Raw genomic sequence first — 24,926 nt, forward strand, 5'->3', positions numbered from 1 at the left:
TACATTACCTATATAGCCAGATTCAAAAATGCATTTAACATGACGAAGTACATCGTAATTAAACCCAATACATTTTGCACGAAATGAAGGTACAGATAGAAACATCAGCATCTGGGTCATGGATATGCAATGACAATTGTTTTGGTACCAGTACTTGTAATGGAAACATATGACATGCAGAACAATTTAATCGCTGTAGATAAAGGCAGTTTTGCATTGCATTCTATTAGAATATAAGACACTTAACAGAATGTGGTAGTGGTAGAATCAATTTGACGGATTTAAAACAAGATATAGGAGTTAGCAAAAAAAACATTGTACTAATGAAGAGTCTTCTAATTTGTTTTCTATACAAAGGGTAGTTTAGCAAGATATTTTGTTGTACAGTTCTGATATTTGGTCGTCTGGTCTATACACAAAATTATAAGGTAATAAATATTTATTTATATTATAAAATATAAAAACTATTTTAAATAAAATGATTTTCATTTGGCAACTTTCATTTCCGTTACAAGATGCGATATCATAAATATACTGTTTTTACATATATTTAAACTAGTTGTGTCACATTAAGATTTAAATCTTATCTCTATATCAGGCATAAGTCAAGCTCTTATATGTTAATATAATACCCCAATATGTGTCAAATTTATTACTAACATTACAATTAATGACTTAATAAAAGCATCCAAGCGGCTCCATATAAAAATATTAACAGTCCTTACAAAAATAACCAAATTTTAATCATTTATTTATCTATAATTGCCTTACAATCACTAAGGAAATAACTTGATATAACAATTGCCTTTGACTTCGTCCGCGCGGAATAAAAATAATCTAATAAAAAATCTACCCTATCTCACCAGGGGATAGTGCAGCTAGTCAGCAACAGTCAGCAGTGAAAGAGTTTTTTTTTTAAATTGGTTTAGTAATTTCGAAATCTATTCAATGCAAACAAACAAACAAATCTTTCATCTTTATAATATTAGTACAGTAAGGCCCCTTTTCCACTTTTCCGCTTAATACGTGACTCCGGCCGAGTGTGACTTTCATTTTGTACTCATAGATTAGGTATAGCAATCGCACTCGACTAAAAGGAAGAAAATAATGCATCAGCGATTTCTCTGGTGGCGCCGGGCTATGATCACTTTGTTTGTATTACCACTTCTCGTTTGCCCTGTTGTCTTAAAAAAAAGTTGTCTCCGTCTCTGCGCCCGCGTTGAATTAGAAAAAAAAAAATTAGAAGCATTTATACCAAATTTAACGATTACATTGAGCCTTTCTGGATATACCATCAAACACACATCCATCCATCTAAGCATTCGCATCTATAATATTAATAAGATGTTTTCCGTTCCCTACTAAAATAAATCTCTTATCATTTCAGATGGCGTCGCAGCAGGAAAAGAAGAAAGCTTACGAGAAGTGTTGATTTCGTCCGGCGGTCTAGGAACATCATCACAAGACCGGAACCGGACTGTGCGGGCCTGGGGCGCCGCTACCACGAGTGCAACACCGCGGTGAGAATTGCATCCTATTTACTGTCATTACGACTCGTTACTCACTCGAACGTAATGTGCCGACCGCACGGAGCGTATCGAGAAAATGATAGGGGTCATTCACAGAAAATCACGCATTTTTTATTGTCATTTCTGAAATGTTAAAACCTTTGGCTTTGCTTTGTCGGCTTTACATATAACATTAAAATATGTTTCTTCTCAAAATTTAATTTACATAAAAAGCGGAAGATAAGAATCAACCATTTCAAATGTATTTATGGTTATCATTAGATTCATAAGTTTTTAACTTTTGTAAGTATTTAGATTTTGGTCATAAATAAAATTGCAAATCACTAACCAATTTAACATAATATGACGTCATAACATGACATTTTTTCTTTTATTATACAATTATGCACAAGAATATCCAAGGGCGTTAAATGATTCGTTCTCACCAGTGACGTCATTCAGGCTATCACAGTGTGTTTTTTTTTATATATGAAATGCAAACGAGCGAGCGGCCACCTGAAATCGCTGAAATAGCGAAGTGACCGTTGCCCATAGACATACGCAATTGCATAAGCGTTGCCTACCTTTAATCGACGGAGGAGAGAATGCACACAATGAAAATATTTCCTCCTCATAAAGAAAAGGATGGGAAGGGAAAGAGGACTAAATTAGGCCTCCGGGACGCACACTCATCAGACGAAACGCGGAATTGCTTGCACTTCACGCCTGTCTTCTGTGCGGTCGTGGTATTTACCGGGCGAGCCGGGCCGATACGTGCGAAGATGTTAAAGCGGGCTCTACCACTGTTTCTCTTCTGTCTCACCACAAATCCAAATCTTTAATAACACCACTATCTCACAATATCTCCAAAGTCCAAACCATCGTATTAAGGAAACGAGACCACCCAATAAGTCGCTTATCACGCTATCTTTTGTCTTAAAAAACTAAACATTAATTTGTTATATTGTCAAACGCCTACTGATTTTTAAAACGCGTGAATTAAATACGCCTGCAAAATCAAGAATGGTAATTAATTATAGTGACCAATTTAAATTCACAGCATACCAGTCGAGTCAGTAAACTGGGCACCATATAAATGTCCTGTCCGAACCAAATAAAACTTGTCGTTTAAATTCCATCTTTAGATTTAATATTTATTTAAACGTTTATATAAAATTATCAACACAAGAAATGTTACTCGTATAATTTGTGGCGTAGATTTAACGACTTACTTTTATAACTTTGCAATTGTTTTACATACGAAATCGAAACAATTTCCTTTCGCGTAATCTTTTAATTACAAGCCAAAAATATAGTTAAACTAGCTGTCGCCTGCGAGTACGTCCACGCTAAATTAAAAAAAAAACTTATTTAGTAACCTACGCTCTCCAGACTATGTTCTAAGTCTATGCCAAATTTTAGCCGGATCCGTTCAGCCGTTCTGGAGATGCATTCGCACAAACATCCATCACCTATGCAATAAATATTACCATTTTATATATAGTCTAAGATAGAGTCCTTTAATTATCACAAGGGAGTCCCTCAGTATAGATTTAGTCTGAGAAATCTACACTAAGTGACTCTTTTAGTCACCATAAAATGACTGAATCCACAATAACCAAGGGTTATCGAAATACTGATAACTTGAACATAAAAGTAATGAAAAGAAACTCATGTATATCAAACAATAGCTTGTTTTAAGATTTAAATAGATAAACTATGACATACACGTGAACGCTCTTAATCTGTCATCAGATAAGTAATTCTGACACTGCTATTAAGTGAAAGCTATAACATAAAGTCAAAGGGAACTGGCACAAAACATTGTATTTACATATTACTACGACAAACTTTGTTTACATATACTGTATAACCTTTAGAAGATTATAATAAGAGTTATAAATTGAGGAATTATGGTATGACAGTATGCTAACGTGATATGGTTCATTTATCGTAGATTTCTGAGTCCTAAAAATCCCCTTTTAAAATTAAATTGTTACCTCTGTTTTGTCAAAGATGTAAGACACGGTTGACTATACAATTTATATAGAGATATTAATGTTAGAAACCCACAGTTAATACTCTTAATTTTTTTTTGTATTTTTTGTATTTTTCATCTTTGTATTTCTTCATACAAACACTACTAATGAATCTGATAGTTACCAAATTTTAATTAAAAGTGACTTCGAGAGACTCCAAATTAATGATGACAATTCCTTAGTTACGAAGGTATCAATGTAATTGTGGAATTTTATGTTTCTCTATACAGCCATGTCCTGGCAGCAAGCGGGACTCGAGAGCCGAGCAGTGTGCGGTATACGATCGCAGGCCCTTCCGCGGTCGCTTCTACACCTGGGTGCCTTATGTCGATGGTATGTCAAGCATCAGCTCTCTGCCACCCCCATACACAATACATTAAACGTTAAAATTATTCTTGACTATTTCTTTTTTATTAAATAGAAGGTGTTTTACAGGTAATGCTCCTTGCATTCTCAACTGTAGACCTCGTGGTCAGCAGTTCTATGCCTCATTAGCGCTTGTAGCTGACGGTACGCCCTGCACTAAGCCGGGATTCAGAGCAATTTGCGTGCAAGGAAGCTGTAAGGTGAGTAATAATTCAATAAACATAATTTACAACGCGAGAATTTATGCTAACGAATCTGCTGGAATTTTATTACAGCGCCATCTAGCGGCGCATAGCGGAATTACAACTCATTTATGGCTACTTGAGTAATAATGTTGAGCTCGCATAAAAGGTGTTTAATAAATTTCCTTGATGTATACCCGTTTAGGCAAATTTGTTAATCGTATCGACACCTAAACACGAGATACTAATTAAGGATTTACCGTTTTCTTGGTCGTGTCGATAATGTATCTGGCTTTATACAAAATTTACTATTGAATGTAGATTGGAGTTGGAAAATCTATGTTGGAGTTTGTTTCATAATCGCCACCGTTGCTAAATACCAAATTTCCATATAAGTAGATTTCATTTAACAATAAATAGGTTGGATATTAAAATTAAACCATTCTTTGGGCCTAGTATTGACACTTAGTAATTTTTGTAAGTACAATATAGTACTCAAAAAACAATTTGAGTTGAAAATAAGCATTTGCCAGTTGTAGGTCAACTTTCCTATGTTCTTAAGAATAAATAAACGCATAGAAATCACATGCAAATTCTAAATCTTGTCATGAGAGAGTTTTGTTCAGTTGTTTTCTTTCTATTTTAATATCATATAACGTTATCTATTTAAAAAAAAAATAAGTTAAAGTTAATTCTCAAGTTTTAGTAATTCTTGATGAAAACACAATGAAAATTAATTTTATTATATATTCAACATCTTTTTATAGATAAAGACATAATATTCATATGTATTCGTATGCAATAGTACAAAACCATAAGTTAAGCGCCTGGGGTGTACAACTTACTTCTGACAACGCGTCAGTGTCGGCCGTTCTAAGCTGTGATCCATCATAACAAATTGCAAGTAGTATGCTAGTTACGAACTCCAAACACTTAAATGGCGTATAGGAACTATTTGATAGTAAGAAGGGGAATTCATATTTATAGGGGTTATAAGTTATTTTGTTTTTCTAGGGAATTAATGGAAACATATCAGAACTCTTATAAAATTATACCTATTTTGACCATATAAAAGATGTGTTTTAGACCGATGGTTCAATTTCATTTTCTTTGGTCCAATCAACAATAATTTGAAAGTTCTATTTCCATAAACTTATATAAAACGGCTAAACACTCACGTATATTCTTCCGGTGGCGGCACCGACTAGTATCGAGCCCATCGAGGGCCCATCAGGAGTAAGCGACGGGCCGCGTCCGAGAAATAATACCAGTCCCACTCACCCCATACTATAATGTCTCACAAAATTTTGAATAATTCTATTTTCATCTTCAAGTTATGTTCTGCTGGAAGAACATTGTAATTGACCTATCGGAGTTACTGCCGCACCAAAACTCGTTAAGTAATCACACTTACTGTAGATTTAGTATGAGAAGTGCATACTAAAGGTCTTCCTTAGTGGCCAATTATAGATTTTGAGTGCGGCAGTGAGACCATTTCCATTGTATATAACATCTAGGAAGCTAAACGTCCGTCTCTAGCAATGATTTATGTAGTTGGTAGATTTATCGTATTGCGTATTCCGTTTATTGTTGTTCTAATTTAATATTATTGAGATGAAAGGTTTCTGAGACCGGGCCGTGAGGCATAACGGTACTGAAGCCTTTGACAGTAATCGCTATAGATTGCCGAGCCTTGCCATCGATCCAATTTCAAAGCTATTTGGTCCCGAATTGCCTATTATTGTTATTTACAATGAAAATACCGCGAAAATTGTACGTTAGGAAATAAAATCAACTTCTGATTGTGATATATTTGCTGTTTATTAGTCAATAGGAAACTTATATTTATGTTTAAACACACAAAGATTGTTTCAAAGATTTTGATTTTAGAGTACAAGAAGGCAAATGCGAAAGTATGGTGACTTATGTAAAGGTCGGTTTCTATTAGTAACTAACATTTATGAAGTATAACGACAATATTTTTCGTATCTTTGTATAAGGAAGGGAAGTATAAGATTCACAGTCTGACGACAAAACGCTGAATTATGTTTATCCATAACCCACTCACGTATTATTTGGTTATGGTAGATTCCAGTTTGGTAAGACTTGCGACTTTTGCTTTATTATCTATTGGAATTAGGATTAAAATAGTAATAATTCTTTCATTTTAGATTCTAGCCTAATCTGAAATCTTACTTAATATTATAAATGCGAATGTTTCGATGGATGGATGTTTGTTTGAAGGTGTCTCCGGAACGGCATAATGGATCTTGATGATTTTTTTTGCACATATACTATTAGATGGTTGCTTAGATGGTTGGTTGGATATTTGTTTGAAGGTGACTCGGGCACGGCTCAACAGATCTTGATGAAATTTTGCACAGATGTATAACATAGTCTGGAAGACCACATAGGTTATTAAAGTTTGTTATTCCGAGCGGAACAAGCATGTTAAACAATTAAAAGCATAAATACAAGAGACGCAATAAATAAAATAAAAGTAATAATTCGAATCACGAAACGAGAATCGTGTCGTGCGTATCTTACAAAATAAATTCCATCCACCATATCAGTCGATCATAATAGCTAACAGCATGTGATAGCACAAATAACTAGCGCCTTTGCACGCAGACTTGGGTAATGGGCTGCAGATGGCCGATGAGATGGGACGGCTAATAGACATGCAGTAACTAACCGGAAATACACATTAAGTACTAAGTATTAGTAACTTTTAATCTTAGTCTTACTTCTAACTAATATTATAAATGTAAATGTTTAGATTGATGGGTGTTTGTTTAAAGTTATATCCAGAACGGCTGAAGGGATCTCGATGAAATTTGGCATGCACATAGAACATAGTCTGGAATACAGGCTGCTAATTAAGTTTTTTAATCCCGCGCGGACGGAGTCGCGGACGACAGCTAGTATTTCAGATAATAATATTTTTTTTAGATCATTCAAAAATACCTAATATACTTTAATCTTTTTACAATCACTGTAATTGAATTGCGTAAAAATATTTTGCTTTAATTCTACGTTTATTCTCATGTATATAAAACTGTAATTTTGAGCTTTGCTTTATAATTTTAAATTGAACACATCCTTTTGTATATAAATCGATGCCAATAATGTTTAACATAAGCAAGCTCTCCCATAAAAATCAAAGAAAGGCAAAAGAACATAAAAACACATAATAAACAACTAGTTTAACTTGCAATATATGCAAAAAGTAGCTGAGTTTTAATTTCCTAAAACATTAAAAAATATCTACTATCCAATAAAATATATTAAAAGTATTCCAAAGTGGTTTAATCTAAATTCGTACTTCCCATCAAAATGAAACGGCAATTAAACATAAAATGAGCAATTTATGTTAAGAATTAATAGACGAACTCTATCAGACAGGTTTTTCTTAATTAATATGATAGTTTTTGTCTCATCTAACGGTTTCATAGAATAAGTTAAAATTGTTTGGTAATTCGTAGAACAAGTGAAGAGAAATTCAAGTGGCCCAGAAAATAATTGACACACTTAGATACAAATATTGCAATAATTATTACCAAGGAACGTCTCGCTCAGCTGTGAAACTGCCACAAATCTCAATAATACGACAACGCTATCTCGTAAATATGATACATTTGTGCAGCGATAACATATCATTGCTGTCACATCGAAAGCTGCTATTTGCTGGGATCCTTGTGAGAGAGCGGACGGTAAGCGTCATTGGATATCGAACGGGACTTAAGATCGTAGCGATGTTCGAATGTGTAATAACAGTACGCAGCTGTGTTTACTCTGGAACGGGCGACAAATTAATTGTACAATAATGACAAGTCGGCACCCTGTCGCTTGATGTACTGAAATCGTGTTGGTCGTTTTCTATCGCCTGGTTATTACCAATACGTTGGCATTGCGCTACTGTATTTTGATTGTACGTCTGTTTTCTTTAACATATAATTCTATCTGGCTTTTATTTAAGAGTAAGTCTTGATGATTTTGCACACAATATTGACGTTTGTCGCAATGTTCGTGAATCAAAGTATGAATCATTATTATATAATGTATTTTAATATTACGATTTTCTTAATTTCAACTGTGAATAAGACAAATAGATTATGTAGAAGTATTATTAAAGCTGTTTACATTTATTGTGGCTTATAATTAAGCCAATTAAATTGTAACAATATACACAGTAAAGAGGGTTAATACGAAGTACATTGCCGATATAAACTTTCATACAGCATGTTTCAAATAACAAAATGCCAAGACAAAATATACACCCTGTAAATCTATAAACATGGATGTATAATAATTATTTATACAACACAGATGCGCTATCACATACTATAGTACAATATGCAGCAATTACGTGCAATAATTGACATGGGTTTATATCCTATCGATTAATCGAAAGATCAACTGCTACAAATCCGCAATATAAAGGTTCTTGCCCATTGGCCCGCGGCGGACGACCTCGCGCACGATCAACAACAGATTTTAGTTTACTTTAGAAACGCGTCCATTGCCAATGCCGGACGCTCCGCACACACGGCAAGCTACAGATTGCTTGTTGATAAATGCCGTCTTTCGATGCGAATAATGCACGTAGCTCTATGTAAAATCATATAAAGCAAAGTCCGTTTCGAGCCGTGTGCGCGGTGCGTCCGGCGCGGGCCAATGGACACGTACCTTTAAACGTTATTATTCGATTGCAACTTTTGAATTATGGATCGTGTATAGCTAGTCTTAAATAATGTCATATCAGCTGATTAGCAACGATTTCCTTGTGAAAGTCGCCAGTACCCAATTAAGTATCGCGGACTTAGAAAATGTGCTAAAAACAACTGAACCGCTGTATAATTTGTCTACTCGTCAAATACTGAGATAAAAGTGATTGCGAATGTACCAGATTTCCTCACCACGCCCCTGTTCTAATATCAAACGCTGGAGTTTAAAATTATAGCTCTCTTGAGGTACTTGAAATTAAGATTTCATAATTTTGTAACGTTTTAAGTATACACGGTAATAAGTTTATTTGTCGCTAAATATCAAAATGGCAAGTATCTTGAGAAACACATAATATCTTTCGATCACTTGATATCTTTAGATAGGGTTAACATGGATGTTATATATATATATATTATAACTATAATTGATCAATAGATTCACTCCTTTACAAAATTTACCATGGGTTTCTGACACTAAAATCTCAGCATAAAACATATAGCCATCCCTATCATTATTACAAAACAGAGATGATATGTTTTAAACGGAATTTAGTCTCAGAAAACCACGATTAGTTGACTGTCATGGTACCAAAAATTGTAATACTTGATTCAGCGTCTCTCATTGAGTCATTTTCATGATTCATTGTATTATTAAATTTTATCGGTTTCTTGTTTTGAGTAATCCATAATAATGGGTTTCCATGGCAAACCGATTTGTTCAAAGAGAATAAGCGAGACGACAATAATATAGTTATAACGTCTTTCAACAACACTCCTTGTACTAACCAAGATAGTATTTAGTCAGGTGATAAATTAAGTAACTAAACGTATCTGAAGAACGAAAATTTAGTCAAAAAAATTAGTATATTATTTAGTTGAGCCAATAAGACACTTTAATTACTAAATTGTTCATTACTCTAAAATACTAGGCTTGATGCGAACAAGCCTTTACCTACGGAAACAATCTCCGAATGACGCCAATAAATTCGTTCCTCAATCAGGCTGTAAACTATTTAATGAGTTATTAATCATCGTCATCGGACCCGTTGTTAATTAGCTATGCAATTCTAAATAATTAAACGACATCGTCTAATCATTTAAAAGATGAACAGATCTTGAAGCTTGGCGCCGCGTCAGGGCGCACTTTAATGATCTTATACAATTTATGAGGCCGTCCTGTGTATCGTGGTTATTAAGAAAATTACTGTAACGGACGCTTTGATAAGGCGTTACGGTAAAACTAAAACACAACTAGTGTTAGTATCAAAATCGAATCTGAAATGCCCACAAGAAAGTTGCTTTTGCTAGCAGGTTTTAAATTTTTGTTAAAACCATCTCAATACATTGAAAACAAATAAAGAGCTATTCTCTTTGTCAGAGAGAAATTCTGCGCTGCCTTATGGATATATTTCACATGTCTTAGTAAGTTTTTTTTTAATATTCGAGTTTTAAATAAGTCAACATGACAAAACAAAAATAACATAAACATAAGTCGCGCGTTTATCGTTACAAACTTTTAGTAAAGTATCCTTAATCGAAAAAAAATCGATTTAATTTAAAGGGCGAACATGAGTCGTGAGTGATCGTTCAGTCAGTAATTGGGAAATTACAGCAACGCCAATTTCACGCCCGCGATCCCTAACCCGGCATGCGCCTGCAGTACATCCACAAACAACAGAGTAATATTCCATCAAATCTTAATAATATTACAAATACGAGTGTTTTAGCTCTAGGAACTCACCGGAAATAATATACTACGATATATAACAAAACACTGTTATGTTATTAATTTAAACGTAGTCTGTATCGTGAGATGCGGTAGCAATAATATCGATATTATAATAACTATATTCTGTTATTAATATTATAGAAATATAAATGTTTAATGTTATTTGTTACTATTCTCATGCGTATCTGTAATTGAGCCGTATCTAGACGTACACTAAAATAAAGATGGCGCTAAAACATAACCTATGGTTTGCTATTAAACAAGCGATTGAGACAGACATTTTAAAATTTAAAGACCTTTATAATAGGTAAATTTAACGCTTAAATATTATATTTTGTAGAGAGTAGACTTTTGTCATCATATAATATATACTAGCTGTCGCCCGCGACTTCTTGCGCGGGGAATTAAAAAAAACTTATTGAATAGCTTATGTGTGTACTATACTCTACATCTATGCCAAATTTAAATTTTTCAAACTTTCGTGAGACATTATACTAAACTGATACTGACTGTAGTGAGCGACGGGCCGCATCCGCGAAATAATACCAGTACCATTCATCCTGATGAAGGGCCCCCGACGGGCTCGAAACTAGTCGGTGCCGCCACCGGAAGAATATACGTGAGTGTTTAGCCGTGTTTATATAACAGTTTATGCAAAATTTCATTAAGATCAATTCTACCGTCCCGGAGATACCTTCACACAAACATCCATCCATCTAAACATTCGCATTTATAATATTAGTAACAAGTAAGATGTTGCAAGTCATAGGATTTTAGTAATTACTACTAACACCTTAACTGCCAAGGTAGATTCATTAATCTATTATCGAATAAAACTATTAAAAAACACACACATTAAGAATAAAGTATGCAAAACGTAAACACAAATAATGACACAAAGTCATAGTCGCGGTTTGTAACCGCAACCGTGCCGTAATAATGTACTAACTATAGTTTAAACTGGGTTTTAGAGCCGCGAACATAAAACCGGAGAAATACACGTCAATACGAAATACCGTTTGACAATAGCAATCAATTGTTTGACTCTTCAAAATTATTGTTGTTATCTAACTATCTTGTTACATTGTTTTGTTTTGAATGACGAATTTATAATTTTTTATTACATAACTTCCAAACCATAGACATTTACGTAAAACTCTATCAATAGATAAACGGTCAATGACCTTAAAGCACACGTAACAAGGTAATTCTTGTATTAAGCTTATGAAGCAGTAATTAGAAAATCACTAGTTGTAAGGGAAAGACTGCTACATTTTTTATGCAGTTGACAATTTTCCAAGGAAATACGTGAAATGTTTTTTACCGCTTCGTTTCTTTAGCGACTTTATGGTTCGAATTTCAAGTTCTACAACTTACATTTTTAATGATTTATGAAAAAAAAAATAGTTGCCTGATATATATAATAGCATCCGTATTCAGCCACTAAGCGTTTTCCCCTTGATCTTTTTTTAAAAAAAAGATAGCAGCGTTTTTGGTATATTTTTAACGTTATTAGGCCATCGGTTCTATTTGCATACATGACAAATACACCTTGCATTATTTGCATATGTGATAAGATAACGCATGACACGGATTGTTTTGTGCTCTACAATTTTGGTGACAAACAGACATCTTGATAGCTGATGTTTGTGAACTCACTTTTGTTGTTTTTTTTTTCTTATTAATTACTCTCAACCTTGCCGTATTCAAAGTTGACACTTGACATCGATCAATCTTGTGAAGGTCGGTTTTTGAATAATGGAAATATACAAGGATTCACACGAAATTATTTTAAAACGATTTTTAATTTGTCATTGCCGTATGTGGGTAATTTTATTAACGTTTGCCTTTTTAACGATAATTAATAATGTTTGATTTTTCATTCTTTTTTAATTTGCCGAAATACGTACAGAAAATGTGTCACAATTTTTTATTACTGTTTATTTTTTATTCATTCAAATATAGCAAATTTATTATAGATGTTTTTTTTATGTTTGAAATTCTTTAAATTCTTTTTTCTTAACATTGAGCTGAAGAAAACGATCTAAAGACCTTTTATTTAAATAAATATCAACTTAACTAACAACAATACTTTAAAACTTAGCAATATTTCTTGTATACGTAATATCTGTACTAGCAACGTCCTAATATATTTCAAATGTTCTTGCAAAATACTAACTCAGGTTATAATTGACAAGATGTGAACGCGACGTACAATAACTGCAACTTTTCATTGCCGAAACTCTCATACAAAAACATATTGTTATCCCTTTCACTCTGCTAAGAAAACCTGAGATAAAAATATGTTTCATTTTACGTGATTCCGCGGTTATGTTGACAATACTAAAATGGTAATGTCAATATTGTTGCTAAACTTTCTTGTTTTGTTTATTTTTCTACGCCATAGTCCCTTTGATTGCTTCATATCACACGATGCCGACACTACAAACATTATTATGTTACTAATATTATAAATGCGTATGTTTGGATGGATAGATGTTTGAATGTATCTCGACAAAATTTGGCATACATATAGAACATCTGGAAGAACACATAGGCTACTTCTTTTTTAATTCCGTGCGGACGGATTTGCGGGCGACAGCAAGTGTTACATATTTCTTTAATACGCGTTAAGCATTATGGTTTTCAAATTATAAGCAATAATTTTTATCTAATATTATTATAATATTTATAGACGGTTTAGAACTGTACTACTCATCTCTATTGATACACGCTGGATACGTCGCTTCTTGGATTACAGCTTCTTTTCGATTTAAAGCGCCAATTGAAGTCAATTCTACTTTTGTTCCAGTTTCTAAGATCTACAACTAGCGTCAAAATGGTGAAAATCAAATAGGCACAAATACCACGGCTCATAGCCACCTTCTAGTATAAAAAAGCAAACAGTGTACTGGATGAGACTTGATATAAATTGGTATAATCCAATCGATTTCAAGATGTTGTATTAAAATAATTGACAACCAAATGTCATATTTCAATTCGAAAGGTAATTGACAATATATCTCCAATGTATATTTTAGGCCAAGAACATTCATCTGTCGAGCATCGGCTCAAGGTATCCATATATAGATGAGTACATTTTTCATTATGTTAAACCACAAATTGCAAGTCGGACATGAAATATAAACAAACCTGTCACTCAGAAGGATAGGTAGAGATTATTTTCCATCATCATGACTTTGCAAGTTGTGTTCCATTTTATATATCTACATATTACACTTTATTTATTACTAAATTATTCGTTTTACAACAATATTTTATGCATTAAAGGGTTGAATACATACACAAGTCATTAGCTTCATTTAATGTTATCAAATTAAAAAAATGCATACTCACTGCATGAAGACCAAAATAAGATGAACTATGCAGGTATTTTGCTATGATTTCCACTATTTTTCTGTTGTCAAAGCCGTAAATTAATCATTAAGGTTACCATTACATTACCTATAGTATGGATTCCTCATATTCAATCTACACTAGATAAACAAAAAACAACTAAAGGACTCAAAAAATCTTGCAACCTTGGAAAGAAATTCATACTTGTCAATTACTCTTTTTAGTTAACGGCCTTGAGAAGTAGCATTGTTAATATGACCAGTAGACAGTCAAGTACTTGACCACCAGTAGGTCAAGCCGTCATCGTACCACATAAAGTATATTCAAAGAAGCCTCTTCAGCACGGAAACTGAACCATGGCGCCAAGTATTAACGCATTGACCGAATATAATATGGTGAATCATGCGCGAGCGCATGCGGTCTTACTTAACATTCCTATAAGATGTTATTCACATAATTACTAAAATAAATCATTTGATAATAACTATATTGGTTAATTCAAAACATATTCTAGTAGTACAGCACAGGCAATAGTTAATAATACGTATGATTCAATTTTAAAAAATGAGTCAATATAATCCTACACCAGCAGAAATAAAATATATCTGTTACATCTACTAAAATTATTATTCTGACTGACTGACGTACATGAAATGTCTGTGCGTATTAATGTTGTTTTTATTATATTAGACTCAAGAACGATGATGATGATTTTATTTCCTAGTTGACCAAAGAAAGTATGGATGGATTGTGTGAAAGAGGATATGTGTAAGGAGGCAAATTCAGATATTACGGCTGATTGAGATATATGGAGGAGTAGTACATATTGTGCCGATATTCCGTAGGGATGAGGTCAGTTTGATGATGAGTTTTAATACAAAACGAAATACGTACTCTTAACTAGAACTAGAAGAAACGAGAGGTGTATGGACCACGCAAATGGAAGTCCGAGGTCTCTGCTTACCGCTCTGGGTTTCAGGCGTGAGTTATTTGGATGTAGTTGCATATCAAAATCTTCAAAAATCATCAAAAGCAGTTCTAATCTAATATCACGAAGAGTTTTCAATGCCAACTCAGATTTGTCAGTTCATCAGACTTATCAGCTTCTATTGAAATAAATTTAACTCTTGAAAGCCAAGGACATCATTTGGGGATCTTATTTATTATTATATTTAGAACAATAGATAATAAGACAACACAATGAACTTGGATTAATGTATATAACGTAAACACAAACGTGGATAACAAAAGACGGAATTTTTCCGGAATAAGAAATATGGAGGTATTGTACGCGTGCGCAGGAACCATGAATTGAGATAAGCTCCTAAACAAATTTGTTTGCCGTCTTGTCTTAATTCGGCTAAGATCTATTGGCTATTTATAATCAAGGTCCTGAGTTCAATGATCCCGACGTGTAGGATCAAGTATACCATATTATTATAGACAAAAATTTAATCCTTTTAAAAGGACACCAAATTTTTAACGACCAAGAGAAAAATTTCTACAAATTGGCTCAAATTTTAAATTACAAACCAAGGCAAAAATATTTCCAAACCATAACGCATTACTGAAATTTCTTTTGTAAATATTATATTTAGTATTCTGACAAATATGACATGAAAATTCAAGTTAAATCTGAGAAGAATGCAATCTGTATAATTCCATGTGTGACTTTTGATGAATAGAGATAAAGCCACAGCGCACGCGTTTGTAAAATGGGCCAAGAATAATGACGCTTCTAGATTGTTTGTATGCGCGTGGTATCGGCTGTGAAAACGTTCGAATTACGTTGCGTACGCGCAAGAATGATTTATGAGGGAGCCAAGTGACACTTTGTTACGACCTTTTATGGGAAATCTTTGCTTTGTGAGCACCGCAACAATGCTTATGCGCAATACATTTTCAGCATCGATAAACATTGATAAAGGGCTCTTACGATATATTACTGAATATACGTTTACCCATTTAATATTTTGTGCTAAAAACTTATTCGTATCTTTTGTTAACGTTGAAAAAAAACCAACCAATGTTTAAATATGTCTAATTGATTTTTTAAAAACCAAATTAATTTTAACTCATCAAACCGACGATGAAGACGAGGAAATTAATAATGATGACATCCCATCCTCTAGCTATATGGATCTTTATTTAGATGTACATTACTGACTTAAGAAACATAATATGATCCTTGGTTCAAATAAATCATTTCAACGCGTTAAAGAAATAAAAACTGACAGATGAATTTTACGGTCGATAGCATTTACTATAATTTTCTACGATAATTTTTCATAATTATCTAAATCATTAAGAGTAAAAAATAGCGAAAATGTTTGATTGTTATCACATTTAACATCAAAGGATATCTTTTGTTTTCAACAGACCGTTCAGTTTTTAATCGACGCTCGTCGAAAGAATCCCATTATGTTGCGAGCTCGTATTTGTTTACGGAGAATAGTAATTTTTTTTTAATTTCAATAACAGATCGCACCAGAAATATCTCAGTGTCAGCTCCAACGTCAATCTTATTTGCATACTTTGGCTGTTAACATCAGAAATAAATGTCGATAACTCAATTTTATGTTAGAATCCTTTTTAAAGACTTACGTATCCGTAAGAAGATTTATACGAAAACTGTGACGTTAATTTACGACGGCCGGAATGCAGAATACAAACATTTGTTATCAGACTTGACTCTAGTTGCATAATATTTTGCTAAAATATTCGCAAATTTGGACAGCTATGTCGCTTTAATAACATTGTAAACGTTGTCTGCAAATTTTTACAGCGATAAATTACCTGCCTGTTTATTAACATGGAAATGAGGTTCATTGACACTCAGATTTTTAAGTGTTACTGTTTCTATTTTTGCTTCTATCGTTCTAGAAATTAAAAATAGATTAATTAGAAGTCACATTTGTTTTTTAACTGGTTTATTTTAATAATCTTAACAATATTTTGAGTTGTTTTAATATTTTTTTTTATATCATAAGGTGGCAAACGAGCGAGCGGCCACCTGAAATCTCTAAAACAGCGAAGTGACCGTTGCCCATAGACACACGCAAAATTGCATAAGCATTGCCTACTTTTAATCGACGGAGGAGAGGATGCACAGAAAGAAAATATTTTCCCTTTCCATACATTCTCCCATCCGGAAATTCCACTTCCACTTCCCATCCTTTGCTTATAGGAAAAAGGGTGGGAAAGGAAAGAGGACTAAATTATGCCCCCGGGACGCACACTCCTCAGACGAGACGCGGAATTTCTTCCACTTGACACCTGTCTTATGTGTGGTCGTGGTATTTCACCAGGCGAGCTGGGCTAATTCGTGCGAAGATGTTAAAAGCGTGCTCTACCACTGTTAAACACGCAACTAGGCAGAGGCATATAAAAACGGCTAAACACTCACATATATTCGTCCGGTGGCGGCACCGACTAGTTTCGAGCCCATCGGGGGCCCTTCATCAGGATGAGTGATCGCGTTTTTATATCAGCTTAGTATAATGTCTCACGAAAGTTTGAATAATTTAGTGTTAAAAGATTGTTGTTTTTAAATTAATAAAACATTAATACTGTATCTGGATATAATCGATTCGACTTGTCTATGTCGGACATTGACAGGTGAGCATGTCTTACAGCACCCAGTAGCTACTATAATTATCAATGAAACATTTATTGGATAGCAAGCAAAAGTTTCGCAATCTCACTTAGCCACTTTAAATATATCTGGTAATCTTTAAGGGCATCGTTGTTTACTCTAGCAGTCTCTACATTATCATCAAACTTCCATTTGCTTTGCAAACTGGCTAATTACGGCTGTCTGTCAAAATATTGTTATCGATGGATTTATCGTAACTTACCTGCAAGCATCACTTTAAAGGAGATAGTGTTGTTCATTTTGAATAAAATGGAATGTTTAGTTTCATTGATTTTTACAGGTTACACATATCTTTCCTTATGCAAATGAGTTTTCTAATTTGCAAAATTTTGGTTCACCGCGTAATATATGAAAACAATTTTCTGATGACAATTTCTTATCGTTGTGATCTAAGATTTATTCTCTGATTTATTATTCTCTTTTTTATTCTTATTTTTTTTTTGTGTTCTTAATTAAATATTAGGTTAGTAGAAGGGCTAGGAATAAACCTCGGCATGAATCTATCGTTCCAATTCTTGCGGCCTACGCGGCTTTACAATAATCACAATGTCAAGACATTTTTCACGAGACACGCACCAGTATCTAAATACGACGATTTGTAACACATTTGTCAGACTAACGTAACAAAGATGAATTGATAAAATTACATTTTACAAAAAAAATGTGTTATAAATAATTTTTCACGGATTTTCTATGTCGTTTGTTTCATTGTCATATAAATTAAAACAATATGAATTATCTACAAATCTATTTGTCTCTTTTTAATGTTTCAAACTTTTTTATTTTTATAAGAAATTATGGTTTAAAACAATTTTTTTTAAATTTAATTTATGCAAATATTACAAATATAAATGACAATATTTAAATGGATGGATGAATGAAGGGATATACCTTCATACATCCATCCATACGATACATAGACATCGATTAAATTGGGTTTATATGTAGATCACAATCTTCAAGAACACATAGATATATGATCCTTGTACGATTCCCGTAGGACAAGTTTATTTCACATATAAACTAGATAAGTACGCAACAGTTTAACAAAAGTTATTAAAATTTAGTACGCAAAAATATAGCACAGATTCGAGTAACATATGTATATTTAACCCCTTTTATTACTATAATTTTCATGTATCCAAATCTAGCGTTGGTGGCTCAGGGGTCAAGCACTTGACTTGCAATCTACAGGTCCTGGGTTCGAATCCCGCCATGTACCAATGTGTTTTTTAGATTTCCGATTTACATATATCTACATTTATCCGATGTTCTTACGGTGAAGTAAAACATCGTGATGCAACCTGCTCATATCGGAAAAGAAATTCAAAGATTTATGTGAAGTTAACCAACCTGCACTTGGCCAGCGTGGTTGACTTTGGCCTAATCACCCTTAACTTAGGGTTCGAGCCTATCGGTAGGGATGTATAGTGAGCTGATGATGATGATGATCCAACTCTATACTAATAAAATAATTGCAGTTTCATTGGAAACAACCAACTCAATGAACATAGTAACAGACACTTTCAATTAAAATCGCCTATATTTATATTTTATTAACAATTTATTAATGGAAACCATCCAATGTTTCAATGCTATTAATATTCATAGCTTTCAATATTATCTTTAGAATTATTATGCTTGTATTCGAGCTAGGCGAATAAATACAGAGATTACAGTTTTGCTTTCGCTCAACGTTTTCTCATATTTAATTTCTAGACTTCGACCTTCGTTTCTTTAAAAGGAAAGAAGTGGAACGGTACTGGGCGGAAGACAGGACGTATAGCAACAGAATATTCTCTTTTTGTACATCTCTACATCTGTCTATTAGGTAAGGCAGACCATCTTCTAAATTTTGACTTGTTACAGATATTTATGGGTAGAGCAATCAACACTTCGCTCCTTAGTGTAATGAAGTGGCCGATTAGTGCCACCTTTTGACATAAAAAAAACATAAAAACCATAGACATCGTTATAGACTTATTTGTTTAATTTCCTTAGTATTTTGTAATGTAATTTAACTGAACCAGCTGTATAAACATAGATTATAAAATTCCATGCAAAGCGAAACGCCCTCGATCAAGTTTTCTCCGATCTCTTTTGATTAATGGCAGGATATAATAATTATCTTTGATATCTGTAGGGTATTAGGTTAAATTTTAAAGGACGTATTTCAAGTTGACTTGATTTAATAAATATAGTGTCATATTTACCCCGGATTTACGTATCAATGAAAAATTAAATTAATAAAATAACTACGAATTTTATATGTTTATATAGTTAATTATTCGCTTAGTAATGTTTGATTAGAATTTAACAGAAAATGTTAATAATGCGCATAGTATGCGAAAGTGATTTGTAATAGTGTTCATGTTTTCTTTGATTAATATTCCTATTATTTCAAATACATTGATATTATTTAGAGGAGGAATATGATGAGCCGAAAATAAAGTATAAGCACAGATGGCAATTCTGGTTTTCTTCTCGTCTTTCTCAGAATAAACACATTATAAGATACTCTAAAATAAGCTGATGATATGTACAAAATGATTGGGATATTTTCAAAATTTATTTGTTTAATGGTATGCAATATGTTTTTACAATCCGTCGATATTATCATAAATTGATGCGTTTATTTTGAGATTCTAGATTGTAATCCCACACAGAAAGAATCCTCGAGAGGGGCCACGTGATGTGTTCCGTCAAATGTAACGCTATACATGTTGTTCAATTCTGCGTCACGCTCGTAAATCGTAAGGCAGTAGACGGGGCGCAACGAGATACCGCCACAGTCTTTACTGAGACAGCGCGAGCGCGCCACCATCTCCGCAACTCGTTCACGTTCGCGCGTTCCGGAAAATTGGCGCGAAAATGACCAACTGTCAAAACGTACGATTGACGTTTTAATTCCCGCTCAACGAAGCGATTTGAAAACGCGGACAAATGTGAAGTGTTTCTAATTTGATTTTTTAACACGTTTGAAGTGATAACGTAATTATTTTCGATTTTCCGAGTATTTTATTTGAATGTTTCCTCTTAACATATTTTTTTTTTATTTAAATTATAATTTTAACACTTATTTTCTTATTAAATATAAATTAAAATCATTCCATACTTCCAAATACATTTTTATAAAAGTTAAAAATATTAATCTACGCACGTATATTTCATCATACTTGTATAGTACAACTTTATTTGATTTTCCTTTCGTTTGTAGCGTGGCGTGTAGCCGTCTACGGTATGTGAGTAATAGGCCTTCTTTAGATAAAAACGTGACGGCCGCTTAATTTATGAGCTTATATCGTTAATAATAAGCCATATATTTCGACTACTTTTAAGATGTCTTTGAAGATACCAATGTTTGAAATACTTTTTAATGGCAGTATTAACTTTTTGTCGTAACAAAGTGAACATTTTCATTGTGATTGCTTGAATTATTTTATTTGATTATTATAGACATAAATAGCCTTGTTATAACAACATTGATTTTAAAACAATATTTTCATTCATGATTCTTGATTTAGTATTTATTTTATAATCTTTTATTAAATTGGGTAACTGGCAGTTTCAATTTATTTTTCTTTTGTTTCATAATAATTTTAAGTTGTAATTAGCTTACAAAAAAGGTTTTATTAAAAAGTAATTTATCCACGAAAATTTTGATATGCTTCGTAGTGACTACGGCTTAATTTTCGTAGCAAGGTCGTTCAGATTCAATGTCATGTTAGAAAAGGTTGTTATCACATTATCTGTGTGGCCTATTCGTGTTATCAAACCCACATCATGGGGGACAAAGTGGGTTACACGCGGTGGGGACACAATTTTCTATGAAATGAAAATTATTTTAAACTAAAATAGTTCTGTCACATAACACGCATGCAAAATGAAATAAAAGAAAAAAGCATGACAGCTACAACAAGAAATACATCTTATGACATTTTTTTTGTCATTGACAGGAGGGCGCTAGTGTACTATTATAATTTAGTTTGACCTAAGTACACCGGGTCAGATAAATTTGTCGGTCTATACTTAACATTTTTTTTTGTTAAAACAATGATTTAAATCGTTTAATTTGTCGTAGTACTTAGCAGATAACCAAAATTAAATAGCAACGATTCGGAAATTGTTAATCTAGTGATAAATAATTGAGGTAATCTACAACCCATTTTTCACAGAACAAGTTGGTAAGTAATCAAATATCAATAAGATTCATCTTTTGTTACTGTATTTGAAACTCTTAATTATTAGCAATGTACATTTATGTACAATCTTATTTTTAACATGGCTTACGAAATATTACTTTTGACAAATATTAATTAAAAAACACTATATATAAAGATGTGTCCATAAACATTAAGACCAGTTTATTATTTTACTTTGATACGCATGTATTATTGTACTAGCTGTCGCCCGCGACGTTGTCCGCGCGAAAAAAAAAGTTAATAATTAACCTATGTTTTCATCCAGACTATGTTCTACATCTATACCAAATTTCAGCGAGATCCATGCAACCGTTTTGGAGAAAACTTGTAACAAACATCCATCCGTCTAAACTTTTTATATGTATATTTTTTTATATATAATATATTAGTATAAGCTAGCGCTTGACCACGCATTAGCTTTATAATATTAGTAAAATTGTGAAGTATAAGAAAGCCGATTATATGAAGCACTTCAATAACGTCTCGAAGAAGCTTATCGTATAATACCAAAATAGTCGTACGTAGACTGGTTATAATTCTATCACTTACCTATAGTTTAGTTCCTAATATGTTAAAAATCTGGACGGTGTGAAATTCAATACATAATCCAACTACAGCGAGAACAAACTTTATTGGTAAAATTATATCTATTACTAAAGAATAATTTTGTTTTGATTTACTGGAATTAATTTTTAATCATACTAATATTATAAATTCAAATGTTTGGATGGATATTTGTTTGAAGGTATCTCTAGAACGATTGCATGGATTTTACTGAAATTTGGCATAGATGTAGAAAGAACACACAGGCTACTATTAAAGTTTTTTTTTAATTCCGCGCGGACGGCGCCGCTGGCGACGGCTAGTATTTAAATGATTGTTATTCTCATTGCGTATTTTTTGTGAAAGTTCACGCATTTTTTTTATTTAAAGATTTTTTTATTTTTTTTATTAATTACGAGCGTTTTAATATTTCCTGCCTTTTAATATCGATCGATGTATTTTAATCGAACATACTTTTTTAATGAAATGTAATAAAATTGTCATATTTAAATAAAAGTTTTAATAAGTTTAGTTTTTAAATTTCCAAGCGATGATTCCAAAACATTATGTTAACAATAATTCTTTTTTATTGTCACATCTTGACTGGCTTTTGTAAATATGTCGCGTTAACCTATGACAAGAAACATTTTTTGTTTAAACAAGATAAATAAAAAAACGAGTTTTAGTAATAAATTACAAAGGTGCTTTGGAATAAAGAAATATTTACTTATCGTAACTTTTTAATAGAATTCAAATTCATTTCAATAGTTTAAATTTATACTAATTTTGTTAATTTAAGGCATAGTCACCGCTAATTTGGGTAGGATCCTACCTCCAAGTTTAAAATAAATACTTAGCAAAAAAAATATTTTCTTAATCTTACTAATATTATAAATGGGAAAGTTTTGATGTATGGATGGATGTTTATTACAAGATATCTCCAGAACGGCTAATCGAATATTGATGTGATTTGGCACAGATATAAAATAGTCTAAAAGAACTCATAGCCTACTTAAAAAATTTGATTTTAATTCCGTTCGGACGCAGTCGCGGCCGACAGCTTGTGTAAGTATAAATATTTAAAAAAAACACCTTGCCTAGCTTAAAAATAATAAACTCGATACCCAATAAATCGATAAAGAAAACAAAAAAAATTTATCATAAAACTACAAAGTTAAACAAATCGGTATTGCGACATGATATTGTTTCAAAAAACTGGGCTAATTACATAAAATAACAAATATTGCGAAACTTAATGTTTGCATCCTCGCGTACGCCCTAAGCGAAACGCTTTACCTACTCTTTGCTTTACTCGACCTAAATTAACGAAAAGGGACCGAATTTTATCTCGTTATATCAATTCCGCGCTCATCTATTTTCTGCTATACTTACTAGAAAAATATTGCAGTACAAAAATTATTATTTTATTTCAAAAACAAAAGAGTCTTGAACTTTCAATGTGACGTAATATTACTCTTCCTTATTCCAAACATTTGCATTTATAATTTAAAAGATATAAATATTGTGTTTCAATAAATATTATTCTATCTGTCGCCATGACTTCATTCGCGCGGAATTATGGAAATAATTAAGAAGTAATCTATGTCTTCTTCCAAACTGTCTTACATTTATGGCGAATTTCAGAGAGATACCATCAGCGATTTTGGAGATACCTCTTAACAAACATCCATCCGTCCAAACATTCCCATTTACAATATTAGTAAGAAGAAGAATCATTCTTGTAAACCTTCCTTAACGTTTGCTTAGAACTCGCGAACTTGAAAACTATTTGTGAGGTCAAATGAGGTCACTATTAAATTGTCATTTCAAGTAACAAAAAGATTAAGCTACTGTTTAAACAGATTATAAAACTCTCCGTTAAAATAAAAAAATATTGATTTGGTACAAAGCTAATTTTAGCAATTTCTTGCTTTGCACAGCTGCGTTGCGGAACGGTCTGTCCTCGGCGGTATTTTCAAACCAATACGACTTAGGGACTTTCAAGAAGCGAGCATACCATTTCCTTAAAGACCTGCAACGCATCTGCAGTTCTGCAGTGTTGCAGATGCCCATGGGTGTCGTTGATCACCTCGGTGTTCCCGCCGCTCGTTTTGCCCCCTTCTCTTATAAAAAAAAAGTTGATTTTAAACAAACCTAATACAAATCTTGAGTATAGCAATAAAAATACTCTTTTAACAACGAAATTACATACATCCCGTAAAATAGTAATCAGTTAACGCTAGCATAAACATTGTTCAAAAAGAAATGTAGGTGAAAATTGGTCGGTAATCAATTTTTTGTAAACTTGTAGACTGAAACTTTCAGTGATTTTGGCGTAATAAATAGAAATACGCAAACACGAAAAACGTCTTTGTAACTCCTGACACAAATAAATGTAGAGATAAAAACTAATTGACCTAATTTTAAAGTAAAAGGAGACAATTTTTTACTATACATTTTATATATAAAATTCTCGTGTCACAATTTTCGTTCTCATACTCCTCCGAAACGGCTTAACCGAATCTCATGAAATTTTGTGAGCATATTGAGTAGGTCTGAGAATCGGCCAACATCTATTTTTCAATCCCGCGCGGACAGAGTCGCGGGCGACAGCTATT

General features: G+C 32.9%; 1 protein-coding gene across 2 annotated transcripts in view; it reads left to right on the forward strand.

The window, feature by feature from the left end:
- The window catches only part of LOC106114432 (A disintegrin and metalloproteinase with thrombospondin motifs 7), a 95,809-nt gene that overhangs the window by 50,626 nt on the left and 20,257 nt on the right, over nucleotides 1-24,926 (forward strand). For both annotated transcript variants that reach the window (XM_013307649.1, XM_013307650.1), the window contains exons 5-7: nucleotides 1,388-1,520; nucleotides 3,778-3,880; nucleotides 3,983-4,113. In XM_013307649.1, the coding sequence (XP_013163103.1) occupies nucleotides 1,388-1,520; nucleotides 3,778-3,880; nucleotides 3,983-4,113 (367 nt within the window). The remainder of the gene's footprint in view (nucleotides 1-1,387; nucleotides 1,521-3,777; nucleotides 3,881-3,982; nucleotides 4,114-24,926) is intronic.

This window comes from Papilio xuthus, unplaced genomic scaffold (genome assembly GCF_000836235.2).
Source record: "Papilio xuthus unplaced genomic scaffold, Pxut_1.1 DF828142.1, whole genome shotgun sequence".
Classification (NCBI taxonomy): Eukaryota; Metazoa; Arthropoda; class Insecta; order Lepidoptera; family Papilionidae; genus Papilio; species Papilio xuthus.